This window comes from Oenanthe melanoleuca, chromosome 1A (genome assembly GCF_029582105.1).
Source record: "Oenanthe melanoleuca isolate GR-GAL-2019-014 chromosome 1A, OMel1.0, whole genome shotgun sequence".
NCBI classification, from domain to species: Eukaryota; Metazoa; Chordata; class Aves; order Passeriformes; family Muscicapidae; genus Oenanthe; species Oenanthe melanoleuca.
In genome coordinates, this window is record NC_079334.1 from 21,028,073 (window position 1) to 21,044,338 (window position 16,266).

General features: G+C 42.7%; 1 protein-coding gene across 1 annotated transcript; it reads left to right on the forward strand.

Moving 5' to 3' along the window:
* Positions 1-2,109: 2,109 nt before the first annotated feature.
* RASD2 (RASD family member 2) lies at positions 2,110-10,376 on the forward strand. The gene is made up of 3 exons (XM_056482266.1): positions 2,110-2,869; positions 6,300-6,579; positions 8,063-10,376. The coding sequence occupies exons 2-3, from the start codon at positions 6,309-6,311 to the stop codon at positions 8,590-8,592; spliced, it is 801 nt and encodes a 266-aa protein (XP_056338241.1). The 5' UTR covers positions 2,110-2,869; positions 6,300-6,308; the 3' UTR covers positions 8,593-10,376.
* Positions 10,377-16,266: the final 5,890 nt, after the last annotated feature.

Sequence of the window (16,266 nt, forward strand, 5' to 3'; positions counted from 1 at the left end):
CCTCACAGTTAGCAATTATCTTTCAAAAGTTATTACTTCAAAAGTAATGTATTATTTTACTGGCTGTTCGATAAGAGATTAAATAAAGCTAAGGTCCTAGTTAAGAATATCCTTATTTTATTTTATTACCATTTGAGGAACTCAATTGGTTACTTGAAATGCTGGAGAGAATAGCTGAGTAGGAGTTTGGGTTGGGTGAAGCCAGCTAGCCAAGAGTTTTGCATTTGGTTTACAAAAGAGTTTGAGTAGGCTGAAATTCCAGGCTGATGAGATGGTCTCCACTATGACTACTCTTCTTTCTTGGTAGAGAACTCAGTTCACTTGACATGTGAGCCATAGGGAGGAAAGAATATTTTATTTTCTATAGCACCATAGGATTTCACTTTGCTGGGTTTTGTGGCCATTCCTGCTCCTATGGCAATGATATCAGGATGCTGGTCACTCTTTTTGGATCTAAGCTACACAGAAGCTGGCAAGACACCAGAAATGGTCCAGGTTTGATCTGAACTAATGACTTAGAAATGGGAATCATCATATCTTATGTCAAAAATTTGTCTGAGCCATGAAAGTACTCCCCCACCTTTTGCCAAAAGGCTCAGGAGCTGACAGAGGAGACCTGGTACTGTGGTCCCACAAGAGTTTAGTTCTGCTCATGACCCAACACCAGTTCAGTACTGCTGCAATGTTTCAGTGGTGCTCTGCCACCTCCTGCCCTTTCTTCCCAAGTCTGAAGTTGTTTGCAGGAGCTGCTGCTTCCCAAATTTGATCAATGTTGTTTTGCCTTTGTGCTTGCCTGTGAGTCCCCAGATGCACATCCTGCTTAGGATGACCCTGACTTCAGTGGGAGCTGCTTCCTCTCACAGACAGTTCCAGCTGGACTCATCCCACAGCCTGTGCTGTATCCTTTGAGGTCTGGGAGCACAGAGACACTCACAGGCGTGTCAGGCTGTGCCTGCACAGTGGAGCCCTCCTCAGTGGTTGCTGTGGATGGGTTCTGTGCAGCACCAGGAACATGGGCAAAGGAGGGAAGCTTTATTCCAAGGGTGGCAACAGAAACATCCCTGTGCTCGGAGGAAAAGGAGGAGAGAAAGTGAAGCATCTTGGAAATTCCTCAAGAGCTGCAGGACTTGGTGAGGGGAGGAGGTTTCGAGATGATACATACCCAGTAGTTGAAAGAATCTTTGCATTCAACAAAGAGTAAATTTCTCAAGGGAAACAAAAAAAAAAAAAGAGGGATAATTGTGGGAGACCTGAAACTGCATTTGCATTTGGAAAACTGTGCTTCACTCCCACTTTCTTATTGTCAAAATATCCTGAAAATCTCTGTGTTTTTCTTCGTTTCCTGCCCCACCCCCAGCTAGGAGTTTAAAGTCGGAAACGCTGAAGTATTTAATTTCAAATATTTCAAAATCAAGCTTTTCGATGTATTTTAAAATAAGCTCATAGATCTAAACTATTATTTCAGCTCAAAAAGGAGAAAAATTCAAGTAGATCAGCAATGCAAATGCAATGTTTCACTTGGGGTTGAACAAATGCCTTGAATTCACCCTATTTTTAGTTTGCTTCTCGCTTTTTCCTGAGCCTCAGTTCCACACACCTTCAGTTTGTTTGACTCTTTTTAACATTTCTATTACTCATCCCTAGTTTAGTTTTTCATTTATTGAAATATTAATGAAAGAACAACAGTTACACATTATTCTTATTTCTTAATCAAACCAACCAGCCGTTCTAATATAAATGTCTTGAGGTTGAGCAAACAGGGGAAAGCATTCCATACAGCAAAAGATTTACAGAAATTATGGACAGAAAGTCCCTACTTGAGGAATGAGTCAGTCTGCTGCTGTCTAGCAGAAAAATCAGCACAGAAGAATAGAGCTTTTAGAAACAGCTTATGAATTTACAGCTTGCAAAGTAAATTAATTCTCTGTGTCTCTCATGCACATACAGTAACTCATTCCCCACACATGCATGCATACAGATCTCTGGTGGAAAGACAGGGAATGTGCAGTCTGCAGTGCACATGAACTTTCTGTTTAGAAGAGAAAAGAAAAGATTTTTCCAATAGGCACAAAATCCCACCCCCTCAGCACCCCTCCTTCCCCTGTGTCTGACACTGACTTCAAGGGAGGAGTTGAGCCAATTATCTGTGAGTCCTACAGAAGGAAATTCTGCAATTTGCCAGTAGTTGTGAGAGAGAGAGGGAGAAAGGCAGAGAGGGAAGGAAAAATTCTTAACAGGCAAATGTAAAGAAGAGCCCCTTCTATCCTAGAGAGAGAATGCTTTAAAGCAAATCTCAGACCAGAAGAGAAGAAGCTCGTGGGGAGGGATGAGCCAGGCAAGATCTAGGGAAGCATAGAGTCACTGTAGACAACTTCCATGCCCACCCTGATCTTCCTGCAGAGGATCTGAGGTGGCACAAAGGCAGGGTGGGCCAACTGGATGCATCCACTACCCTGGCATGAGTAGGTGCTGCTCCTGAAATTATTTCCCTACAGCAGAGCCTACAGAGTACAACTTGCAAGAAAAGGCAGTGGGAGACTCAGCCTCTCCTCTTCTTGAACTGAGCCTGTGAGGAAAAGAGCTCATCTGCCCAAAGGCAAAAACTGTCACCGGTTCTGAGACTCTTCTTTAGCCTATGTCGGTTGCCTGATCCAGCTCTTACATCCATGGGGAAACGCCCTCTGGAGCCCTGCGGTCCTTCCCAGTCCTCCTAAGTTCTTGGGAAATCCTGGAGAAGAACTGAGCCCAGAAAAAGCAGCGTGGGATCCACAGAAGAACAGCCTTTTACAGCAGCAGCCACCTCTGATTAAAATTGTCAGCTTCATCAGAGTGCACCGAGACCCAGGACTGCTCCTCCTGAGGAAGAGAGGTAAGGGATCAGCACGGAGTTTGCGGTGAAAGTAGGAAACAAGCATCACAGGAGTGATTTTGGTGTGCATGAAAATTCCAGGGACACTAGCAGTGATTGAGAAGTGACAGATCTGTTGTGCATGGTACAGTTTGTGTCTGCCTGTGTCCTTTTTAGCTGGGTGCAGTGATTAACTCTGGGGTGGCAGAGGCACAACCAGCAGCTGAAGACAGAGGAGTGCAAGGGAGGTGGTTCAGAAGTCTGTTCATGAATGGGGAGTGGTAGGGAGAGCATACACCCTGATGGGAGAATGGAAAACTAAGGTGCAATAGCTCTGGGCAGGTTGAATAAAGAATACCTTCCTCAGGTATCTCCCCTTGGGTACTCAGGCTCAAATTTGTCAGTACCTCACTGGCATTCAGACAAGTGCTCTCCAGAGCATACAAAAGCAGGTTCATTGTTATTCATTACAATGCCTGCCTATAAAAAGAGAAGTGGTTGTTAGCAGGTAGAGGATAACAGAGGGAGTCAAGAGAAATGGGGTTTAATGTTGATTTTGGACCACAGTTTCAGCTCTTTTTGGGAAAATGAGCTTTTCCCTTTATTTAGTGTTATTTAGAGATAACATTAATTGCCAGTATTTCTACGACATTTTGAAATCCCTGCAGTGTACCAATATAAAATACTAATATAAACTTTCTAGCATTGAGCCAGTACATTAAGCAGAAGGTACCACTGGGAATTAATCTATGCTTAAGCATTTAATAAACTGGAAGGAAAAGATGTAGATTAAAGCCAGCTGGAGGTTGTTTGTCTCCTCATTCTCTTCTGATTGATTTTGCTTTACTTAGTACATGAACATGTGGTCTCTCTCTGTTTCCTTTCTTCTGTCTTTAATCTTTTTCACTGTACGAGCCCCTGTGCTCGCCCCTGCCACTTCTGGGTGTCAAGGCTGAAGTTTCATTCCTTTTTTGAGGAGGAAAGGAGGCAGACTGTGTTGAACTAGAGAAAAACTGGACTGAGGGGATGAGAAGGCTCAAAACAAAAATGTAAGCTCTCCGTTCACAGCACATTCTGAGTCAGGTTTGCAGCAGAGGTGAGGAGTAGCAGCTCCACAAATGCTGGAAAGCATATTTTGACTTTGAGTGAAATGAAATGCAGTTAAGAAAGCACAGGAGTCCTCTTGACTGAATGCCTTGACAGGTGGAACAAGGGCAGTGTGAAGTGATCAGGTCCCTCAGCGTGCAGGTTCTGTACAGGACAAAAAAGGCATTCACTCAAAATGTGTGACTGTGCTCTCTCCCAGATGCTTGTGCACTGAGTTGTACAGAGCTGCTCTCCAGCAGGTGTAAACCACACAGTCCACTTGCCATCATGCAGCTACACTGGTCCATCACGGCCTGAAGAGCTGCCTCACCTCTAAATACTGGTCCTGGGCAGTAAAGTAGTTTGTAGTTTTTACAACTCATCTATTTCCCTGCTCTTCTCTGCCAGATAAATAAGCCTGAGAGGGTGAAAGGAAGTTTTTTTGGTTTTTTTTTTTTCCATTTGTCTGCCCATGGATGCAAAACAGTGTTGGACTGTGGGATAGTGTACATGGCAATGTTTCAGAGACTGAATATGGTATTTCTGCACTACTGGAGATAGGTCCTGTGGTAAACAAAGCACAGAGTCCAGTTCAAATGCCAGCTGTGCTCCTTTGCTGTCATTTCTGCCACAGTAATCCCAAAAGTACCATAATTCTGCATGTGTGTGTCCATCCAAAGTTGTGTTCTGGCATTAATCTGGCTCTAATATTAAGCTGTCCTGCCCTCTGAATGTAATTCAGAGTGTAAGCTACTCTGAGGAGAGCAGTGCAATTTCTTTTATGCATTAGGAAGGATGGAATATACCATTGTTGTGCCACAAATTATAGCAATAATAATAAATAATCGTGTTTTGCTGTTTCCTTGGGCTGTAGCACAGAGCTTGTAATGATGCTGGATCAGAATTCCAGAGACTTCTTTATTTAGCAGTGACTGTATCTTCACTGCTGCTTTGGTGCTTAGCACATATTAAACAAAGTAAAATATTTTAAGCTCTTCCCTGAGATAATTGTCAGCTACATAAAAGCTTGGAAGATAAAAGTCACTCAAGGGAAAGATAGGAATCCAGATCTGGACCCAGAAATTATCTTTCAGTGTACATAAAGTACTTGCATTATAATATTAAATAAACAACACCTAAGTTAAATAAATGGCACAGTGGGAACTTGATTATTCTTTAATAAGAGCCTAGTAACCAAAATAAACTCTGTCCCAAGTGTGCCTCCTTTGCTGTAACAGTCAGTTTTCCCTATACAGAGACTGTATTTTTCTTTCAGCACTTAGTTAATTTGAAGGTTTGAGCAGCACTTTTTCTTTCCTACCAAAGTTTCCTCCATCTGAGTGCTATGTCAAAATGCAATCTCCAGGGTCTCTAGACTCATTTTAGATGTCATGAGTTAGAAATCTTCTCCAATAGTTATTCAAGATGTCTGTCCTTCATCTTTTCTTCTACTGGTACTTAGCACCCGTGCTTAGCAAAGCCAGTGGCACCCACAACACCTGTATGTATAAAGACTGGAGATCCTAAAAAACCAGTGTTTCTGCAGTTCCACCCATTGACAACCATCCTGCTGCAACAAAGACCATCTGCTTATAGAGAGTTCCCACACTACCAGTCCCAGCAGAGAACTAAAATCTGGCTAAAAGGTCACTGGAGGCACCGATCCTTGAATTTATCACCAGCCAGTGCTATTTTGGGGCTCATGCTCCCTGCATCAACAATAAATATTGCATGGGACCAGCTATTTAAAGTTACTGAGATGTCTAGCTTGCACTGATGTTAAGCATGATTCTTGTTTCTGTCTGACTTTTGGCTGATCCCAGAAAATGAGTGCTATGTGCAGCTCCTATTTAGGCAACCAAATGAAGCGATCCAGTTCTAATGGCAGCTGCAGTGGCTGTAATATATTGAGGAATCTGACCTCTGTGTTTATGTATGTAAATGAGAACCAAGTTCTACTGAAAAATCTGGTAATGTGTAAGTGATGCAGATGGTGGGAAGGAACCTGGTGTCTCAGTCGAAGCTCAGATGATAAATTCAGCCCTTAATGTTTAAATGTAACAGCAAGTTACAATTCAAAAGCATGTTATTTTCAATGTAAACGCCTTCATGTTTATATTGGTTTAAAAGAAAGGAAAGAATAACAACAATAAAACCAAAACAAATTAAAAAATAAACACTCCCTGAAAATGAGACTGAAAAAGTTTGCACATTGCCAGTGGAAAAATTTCTGTATGGACCATTGATTGCTCTGCACGACTATGCTCCAGAGTGTTCTTCGGCAAGCTTGTGGTGAGGAGCTGCCTTATTTTAACCACCATCTGGTTTCTGATCTCTCCTCCAACTCTGCCATTTCCTCTTTCAGGACCAAGCAATGATGAAGACCATGTCTGGTGGCAACTGCAACCTGAGCGTGCCGGCCAAGAACTCGTACCGCATGGTGGTGCTGGGAGCCTCCCGGGTGGGGAAGAGCTCCATCGTCTCGCGCTTCCTCAACGGCCGCTTCGAGGACCAGTACACCCCCACCATCGAGGATTTCCACCGCAAGGTCTACAACATACGCGGAGACATGTACCAGCTGGACATCCTGGACACCTCTGGGAATCACCCCTTCCCCGCCATGAGGAGGCTCTCCATCCTAACAGGTGAGAAAGTCAAGGGGAAGGGCGTAAGGATGGACATTAGCTTGGAAAGTGTAGCCTGGAGATGGGTGTTTTTGGGAGAGGGCTAAAGGGACAGCTTGATTTGCTGCAAGATGCATTTCTATAGAGACATATTTCCTGGCATGTTCCCAGAACTATAATGAATGCATTAGCCACATTGGAGAAATCCAGTGGGTGAAGGTTTGAAATTGAGATTTTCCCTTATCCATCTCCTTCCCCTCCTGCTTTGTAGTTTTATTGATGTCAAACATAAATGGCTGAAAGCAATTCTGTGGGTACAAAGAGCAGCAAAGGGCAAATTAAACATGTTGTTATTGGACATATACAGTGAAAAATAAATATAAAAAGCACAGAAAGGGAATTATAACCAAGAAAATCCCAAGGAATTTTTTATTCCTAAAATTTCTAGCCCGATTTCCTTGATTTAATATTCTAGTAAAAGGATAACTTTACTTTTCTCTTTCTCCTTAGTCTGCATCTAATCAAATGTGTTTAAAGAGAAAAGAAAGGGAAATGGTGGGATCATTTTGCACCTTCTCACTGCCAAGCCATTCCTGTTGTGAGCTAAAATATATTCTTGAATTGAATTATAAAAGTGACAGTAAATGTATATTTGGCCACAGCTCACAACAAACCTTCTTTCTGGATTCGCTATCCACCTTTCTAACTGGCCAAGACAACATGACGTTCACATCTGACAAGGCTACAATCCATATTCAGTGGAATTCTAGAGCCAGTTTCTGGGATGCAAATGTGAGCTCTTTAGTCCCTGAAAGCTCTCTTAGCATGTTCGACAAAAATGTCATTCCACAGGCAATGATTTGCCTTATTTTCTACTTGCAAAAAGAATTGTAAGTCAGAAAATGTCAAAAGGAAATACCGGAGGATGTGTGTCATTTATGTATTAAGTTTTTTTCATGGTCTGCTTCTCTTGAGCAAATGCAATGAGGGCAGAGTGCACTGAGAAACCTCTCGTTCCTGACTTGGGTGTTCAGGACTGATTAGCTGCAAACCTTCAATTCAGGTGTTGCTTTGTGTATTGTCTAATCAAAGGGTTAAGGCTGAGTGGCTACCAGCTCTTCACTCTTTCTGCTGTCAGAACAGGATGTGTTTTACACAGAGATACAAATAAAAGGAAATAAAAAGAAGGGAAATGCAACAGAGCTGAGATAGAAACATCTTTGTATAAGAGATAAAAACAGGCAATAACTTGCCAGCCCAGCGTAAACTAGGAATGCAACTGGATATGACTGGAGTAACATCATAGCCAAAAGTCTTTTCCATAGCACTATAGAAAGATGTGGGGAGTTGAATCAGAAAAGTACAAGCTGAGTGAATATGTGCCAAAGGACCAAGCAAAAAATATGGGAAGGAGGGAAATAAAAGAATTGCCTTTTAAAAAATTGCTCCTCTGAAACTGGCTGTGACCAAAAAGTTTTTACAGTATCTTTTCTTTTAATTGCAGGGGATGTTTTCATCCTGGTGTTCAGCCTGGACAACAGAGAATCTTTTGATGAGGTCAAGCGACTCCAGAAACAGATCCTTGAGGTCAAATCCTGCCTGAAGAACAAGACCAAGGTATCAGCTGACCTCCCCATGGTGATCTGTGGCAACAAAAATGACCACAGCGAAATCTTCCGCAAGGTACGCACTGATGAAGGTGAGAATCTCGTCTCCAGCGATGAAAATTGCGCTTACTTCGAAGTGTCAGCCAAGAAGAACACCAATGTGGATGAGATGTTCTATGTCCTCTTCAGCATGGCCAAGCTACCTCATGAGATGAGCCCTTCACTGCACAGGAAAATCTCCATCCAGTATGGTGACCCTTTCCAACAGAAATCCTTCCGGATGCGCCGAGTCAAGGACATGGATGCCTACGGAATGATCTCTCCCTTCGCTCGCCGGCCAAGCGTCAACAGTGACCTGAAGTACATCAAGTCAAAAGTGCTCAGGGAAGGTCAGTCCAGGGAGAGAGAGAAATGCACAGTCCAGTGAAGGAGGCTTGCTCTTCTGTCTGAAGACAACATCCACATGCAGTGCCTTAAAGAGAAAACGGTCTGTGGAAGCAAAGAGCAGGCTTGTGGGGTTTATAGAGAAAACCCAGCATGGAGAAAGGATAACTTCCTGTGGATTCTGCTGAGTCACAAATGTAAATAACATCATCCTTGAAGATGACTGGGAATAATCATACACCTGAGATACGAGTGCATTTTTTTCTGTCTTTGTAATGTAGTTCCTTGGTCATTCCTCTTTTTGTTTGAAAAACACAGTCCTGAGAAGTAAAGACATTTCAACCTCATTGTTGCAAAGAAAATAGATCAAAAATGCACAGAAGGGAGTAACAGTCACCCAGCATGCAGCTCTTGCTAAGAGAGAGGAGGTTATGTGTGTGTGTGTATCTCTGTGTGCCCATGTGCATGCATGTGTGGAGCTCTCCTTTCAAAAAGTGGGACTTGCATTTCAAAGAGCAGCAGTCTTAACTGAGCATCCCCAGATTGGGAGTGGACTCTATATGTGGACACATGACTTTCACTCACTTCTGAGGGCACCTGCATTAAGAACTTGATTTTATGTTTGTTAAGATAGTTACCATTTGACATTGACATGAACGTTGGTTTGTATTATAGATTTTATTTGGGATTTGTTGGGGTTTTTTATTGTCTGGGGGTGGGTTTTTAGCAAAATCAGGTGGCAAGTGCATTTAATATTAAACAGTGTCTGCTTTCTACCAGTGAAAGGTGGTTTTCATCTGTAACCCTTTCTAACATGTACATTGATTGAAAGTGAAATTTTTCTGCAAAAAGCCAATGCATCTGGCTGTTTTGCAAGCCTGGTGTGGTGTTGCTTCTCAAAGCAGCCACACCAATTCTGAGTATCATAATACAAATGCCACCCTTTGCCTTGCTGGCCACTGGAGTAATGATTCCTTCCTCTGCCTGTATCAGCCAAGAGTGACCAAACTTATGTGTAGAAACAGAACCCTTCAGAGGCAGGATTGGATTCTTTTTCAAAAATAAGAACAGAATGATTATAGAGCCAGCTCCTTCATATTTCTTCTGCTGACACGATTCTAGTAATTTTGCTCATGGTTTCCCTCACTGTCCAGTAAAGGTTGCCTTGATGGAAACATTTGCACTGCAGAAGTCCTTCAGAAAAGAAACTTTGTCCTGTTCAAACAGGATCTAACTGACTGATCAGATAAATCTGGGGCTGTCCATTCCCTTCTTTCCTTTCTCAGCCCAGTACAGCCTTCCTTATCTTGAGCTCTCTCCCTGTTCTGCTTCTGGCTCTGTTGTTAGATGAGCTCCTGTATGCCCTCAAAGTCCAATATATTGTCTCAAATGTGAGCTTGCCACTCTTGCTGACTGGAATGAGATGTGTGCACACAAATCTGTGGGCAAAGCATGGCCCCAAGACAGTAAACAACAGTAGAATATACATGTTATATATACCTCAGAAAGACCTTCAGATATATTGTCCCTCCCTCACCCTCAAGTTCTGTGTTTGGCTACATCTGCTTTGCTGTGTTCTGGGCAGAGCTGTGAGCTAGTTTGTGCTATAATTTGACAGGAAACCAAGAATGATGATTGCCTGTAAAAATTAGCCTCTGGGATTCAAAATCCCATATTCATTTATCAACTCCACCCTTCATTGGTACTGTATTGGTAAAATACACTGTTCTTTTATTCCTGTTGCCAGGGCAGCACCTTTCTGACCACATCTCCCTCCCTATCTATAAATATGTACATGGTTTATGATTAAACCTGATTTATTTATTAGCTGTGTCCTGGTTTGTTGTTGGTGTTTGGTTTTTTGGTTTTTTTATAATTTCTCCAAGAATATTGAGGAAGGTCCTGTATTTATGTTGTGCAGGTGCATCTAGATAAGTGAATTCTGGGTTGAGAGTCCTGATGAGATCTCCAGTAAGTTCTTGGAGAGCCTTTTATGTCCTCCAGACACCAGAGGCTACACATACACCTGTCTGGAACAGAACTATATCCCTATCTATCTATCTATCTATCTATCTATCTATCTATCTATCTATCTATCTATCTATCTGTCTATTTATCTATCATCTTTTTGACCACTAACTTATATATGCAGAATGGGAAAACAACATGTCTCCTTCCTGCACAGAGCTGATGTGTTGATCCCCGGTGCAATTTAGCATGGTCTCTGCAGAGACATTACTTTTTATCTCAGCAATCTCTCCAGGTTACCATCTGTACCTCCCACTTCTGAGAGTCCTGGTCCCTCTGAGCACATCCTCACCACTCCACAGACTCCCCACCCAAATGTATGACTATGGATGTACCAGTGATCAGGCTCTGGGGCTCCTGTGCCACAAGGACATGGAGGGGGTTTGAAGATGGAGTGAGAGGCATAAGTAATGGATATTGATTGGGTTAAAGGACCCTGGGATACTAAATGAGAACCATTCACTTCCTTACTGACCCTGCATCTGCTCTCCCTGGCCTGCAGGATAAAGCTGAATTTTTGAAGAGCCTCCCAAGTCAAATCTCTGTCTTAGAACATTGACTTTACCATTATTTTCCCTGCTTCTCCTCATCTCCACAAACTCAGTCTTTCCACCTCCACAAACACACCAGATTTCCACACCCTTCCATGTTTTCCTATTCCTTCCTCTTCCACCATGGACACAAAGCCACACAGCATGGAAAAGCAAACTGCAGTGACAACAGAAGCACAAGTGTAGGGGAGGCTGAAGACCAAAGAGCAGCTGCTCACACACATGCTGGATGCCACAGGAATGCCAGTGAGCCCCAGCTGCACAGTCCAGCTTGGCCAGCCAATGCTCAAGGTGAGAAGCATCTGAGAAACTGGCTGGGAATGAAGGTGAAGCAGCATTACAGTCACCCACAAAAACAAATGGCAACAAGCAGATAATCTTATTAAAGTAATCCTAGTCTTCTAACTGCATTTTGTTACTGATGGTAATTGCTTTTGAAGTTAGATTTTCATGCTCCTGAGGACATTTTTTTCCCTTTTATTGTATCATTACAGTCATTCTATTAATATCTATATATTATTTGTGCTTTAAAAGTGCTTACAGCCCCTAAACCAGACAATATGTGTATCAGTTGTTTATTCACAGTTAGCAGCATTTGTGTTCTGTGGAAAGGCCTGGGACTGGGTAGCAGAGAGCAAGGCTAACTTCCTGTGTAGGGGACATAAGATAAGGCAGGAAGAGGAAAGGGGAATTGTTTCTTCCCTGCTAAGCACTGAATTCATCTAGCTGTAGAACAGAAAAGGGAAGAGCTTTATGGGAAACTCTTATTATGTGTGTTCAGAAACTGTGAGACCCTGAAAGGAGCAAAGAAGAGACCTACACTCAGGTCTCAGAGACACTGGCAAGAGAAAAAAGATAAACCACCTTTTTTTTTTTTTTTTTTTTTTTTCCTCCCCTGCCCTTCAAGATACCCACATGAAACCTACTGCAACCCAAGAAAATGCATGAAAATGCACAGGACTAAGGGCAGGCTGGGGGAAGGAGTCTGTCTGGAAGGGATGCTAAGAGTGCCCTTACTTGGTCTTACCTGGTATAATTAAGTTGCTTTATCCCACAGCTACTTCATCCCAGTATATAAATCCCATCACCAGTGATGCAAAGCCACGCTTACACAGTTTGTGTATTTACTTTCAGGACAACAAGCAGGGGCCCAGCTGAGGATCAATCATAGCCCTGGACGAAGACAAGAAATTTATTTTTTATATTGCTCAACACAGCAAGATAGTCCTTGTCCTGAAGAAATTACCAATCAACACATAAGAGCTACTATAAATATTGGCAAAAATCTAATCAAGTCACAGGATCAGTACAAATCAGGAAGGAAATAGTGATCATGATGAATTAAGTAAAAAACAAACTGAGGGTGGAGAGGACAGAATGAAGGCCTGTTTAAACTTCCAAAGGATTAAATTAGGCTTCTGTTCTGAAGGATCCCCTGGAGAGCTGCTGCCACCAGGCCAGCCTGATGCTAGAGAGAGGCTTCCATGGTGCAGCCTCACAAAGAGCATTGTCTCCCTGAGACCCTGGGGTCCAATATGTCTGATTGTCTGAGAGGTCAAAGGCCTTTTACAAAATCAAGGAGGAAATGGTGGGATAATTTTTGAAAGAGCAGCAGAAGAGAGCTTCAAAAGGGGACTCACAAAGGTGGGATGGCAACAGGAGGTTGTCCAGGTAAATAATCGAAAAGATAGGCTAGAATGTAAGATATAAAATGTACCTTTCATCTTTATTTCATACTTCTCTATGCCCAAGACAAAAAGAAAACATTTTATTTAGCCATTTTGTCCTTCCTCAAATGTTAGCCTCTGCTTACTGCTGTGTAGAACCCACCTCCCACCTCTCATTACAGCTTTTTCTGCCTTGGACTTACTCTCCTGTCATCTACCTCATTTTGGGCTGCTTTGCTAGCCATGTCCTAGTGTCTTGGCTAGAGCAGAAGGTTACAAGAAAAGGGGTTTTTGAAGTAACTGGTGATTATTTTATTTGATTTGAAATCACTGTTGCATTCAAGGGCTTTATTAGCATTATTGTTTCTGTAAAATTACATGGTGGCAGGTTCAGATTAAAGGATCTCCTTGACAAAGTATATAAAACATGATATAATGTACATTTTCCCTGCTGGTTTCTATAGCAACAGCCTTTTCTCTGCACTCAGAAAGAGCAGGGGATTTGCAGGGGGGAGATGAGTGGCAGCAGCTCTGCCCTGCTCAGATCTTTCACTTCTCAGTCCTCATGGGAAATTTTCCTCCCTTCAGTTTCTATTATGTGGAGAAACATAGACCACCAGCCAGATTTGCTTTGCAGACTACTCTGTATGTCTTGTAAAGCTGTGGGATGGGTATTTACCTCAGATAAGAAAGTTTTTTGCATTATTTCTGTTTCTGTGATGTGGCTGTAAACTGGGGCATTGCTCCTGGCACGGTGCCTGATATGGGGAATACACATGGCAAAGTGCAATGACCCAGCTGCTGCACTCCAGCTCTGTTAGACATAACTGTGAGCCTTGACCATCTCCACTCTTCCCTGTGCCTGTCAGGCTCGGTCTGAGCCTGAGATTTCCCAGAGAAAGATTTCCTTTTGCATCATGACAACATCAGCCAAAGACCTTTCCTTGCCTCTACCATCACTGGTCATCCACAGTGAGCAGAACCACACTAAGTCCCAGGCATCATGTTCCTAGAAAGTTATTGACAGCTTGGAAGGAGACCAAGAACTTGCAAGAAAAACATTTTATGAGCCTAAGGGGATTGACTTGAGTAAGCCTTAAGAAAACTCTGAAAGGGATAATTCTGTGCTATGCAGGCAAACAAACTCTGAGAGAGACTGGCTGAAATCCCCTTGATGTGTTTGAGAGGTGGAAATGATAACAGAGACAGCTCTTTTTTTAGAGCTGGACAGGGGGATAGTTCAGTGGGAACAGGAGTATTAAACAGGAAAATGTAGGCAAGACAGCAGAGCAGATTTCAGGGCAGTGGAATCCACTGGAAAATTTTCTAAGAGATGTCAGGAAAGTCCCATTAGGAAAACACTGGGAAAAACACTAAAACCTACATGGCCAGCAGGGGTAACCAGGTGCTGGCAGTGGGCTAGGCTGGCTGAGCCAGTAGTTTATCTTGATCCCATAGACTTGTTTCTGTGGTAGACTCTGAACCCAAGTCTGTTTCAAAGACATTTCTTCAGACTGTCTGTTCTCCTTGCACACTCCCAGTCCCACAAGTGGAGGGTTGGTAGTTCACTGGTAGATCCCTGGATTGTTTGGAGCAAGCAGCTTCTTTGGTGAATAGTCCATGAACAGCTTTTTGTGCATTTGTTTATTGTTCAGACATATTTGATGACTGATTAATGCAAATGTGTCCTGTGCTTTAACTGGGGTGGTTAATTTAAGATTATCAGTTCAGATTAAACATGAAAACAAGGATAAATGAGGTCACTATGTTTCAGGACATCATGTAGCAAAGAAAAATAACATAAAGGGAAAAAAATCCAACTTGAGTATGTGTCCTGACATTACTCTGACCTAGAGGCATTTCAGACGGACTGTATTTATTCAAGAGTAACCTCTCACAAACACTTGGTCCTCAGCAGTTAGTATAGAACACTAATTCACACACAAAAACATTGAATATTTTACACTTTTTCTTAACAATATATCTTGAGTCAATATTTCGAGGTTAAAAAGAAGCAAAACAAGGAACCCCTACAGTTTCCAGTGTTGTGGTGGATGAAGGGGTGGTGATGGGGTAATTCAAGCTGCAAGAAACAATTCCTACACACATTGGGACCTTATCTGGAAAACTGGACAATTCTATTACACTGGGACTTGTGGTCTTTCTGTGCTTCCACTGGGAAATAAAGCCACACAAAACCACAAGAACACATTCCCAGAAGTGGAGCTGCATCTTGCATTTCAGAACCCACTAGCATCAGGACTGTGACAGATCCCAACTAGTTCTGCAATGTCTTTGCAAAGCTTCCAGGAGTTTCAGAGTTAAAGTAAGCTCAAGCTGATAAAATAACTGTGTGTTAGGTAACATGGTTTTCTGTCTTGTTCTTCAGGTCAGAGATCCAACTACTCCTAGAAAGAGTTCTACCAGTTTCCACACCCTTTACATAAATCAGTGTCTTGGTTTCCCAGCCCTGAGAGAGGCAAATACCACTCATGGGATAGCTGAGGGAGGATAAACATCTTCTGGATTGCGAGGCACTTGGGTACCACAGTGATGGATCAACACGTTAAAAGGTGAAGAGGCAGACTAGAAACAAATATCACCTCAATCAGGAGCTGAGCTGCTGCAGTGCCAGCTACACAGGACAGCAATTACACTCTGCATAATCCCTGATTTCTGCTCTACCTACAGGCTTGCTCTCTTCAGCATCTGCTCAGCTGGAAGTCCTACAAACTGCAGGATTAAAATGACACACTGGCAAGTCCCTGTCCCTCAACCACTACCTATCAGTGCTAAGCAGGAGTGTGCTGTGGAAAGGTTTTAGCTCAGGGACCCTTGGGTGGATGCATAGCATACCATCTTCTCTCACCCTCTGCTGCAAAAACAAGTGCTTCAGGAAAATACAGCCTTGTTAAACACAACCTGAGAGGTCAGATGATAGCATGGGTAAGATCAGTGGCAGTGCTTTTGGCTGGTCCAGGGCAGAATGTGTCATCTTTTCTGTCACAAAACAGTTTGTTCCTTGCTGGGTGGCTCATTGCCAAGGCAATAAATAGAAGTTTCTAAAAAGAAATAAAATAAGAAGGAAAAATAAAGACAGAGCAATGACTTGTTCTGCAAATTGACAGGAGACTTGCCTGAGGCAATGGATAAGGGGTGACAGGGATGAACAGCTCTCTTGTGGAGCCTTATTAAAGAGGGGAGCAGAGCTCTTCTCAGATACTCTTTATGAGATGCTGCCATCTGGGAGAAATCCAGATTGCCAATTATTAGAGAGAACAATTCCAGCTGGCCACAACACTGTCAAGGCAGAAATTATCTCCTTACACAATGACACTGACTCAGACTGTTTGCAACTCTTGTCAACCTTGGGGCAGTTACACAAGGTCTGCCATCAGCCAAAGTGGTATTTATTTGTGTTATGGAGTCCTGCCCACAGTCCAGGACCCCATTATTCCAGACAACATACAA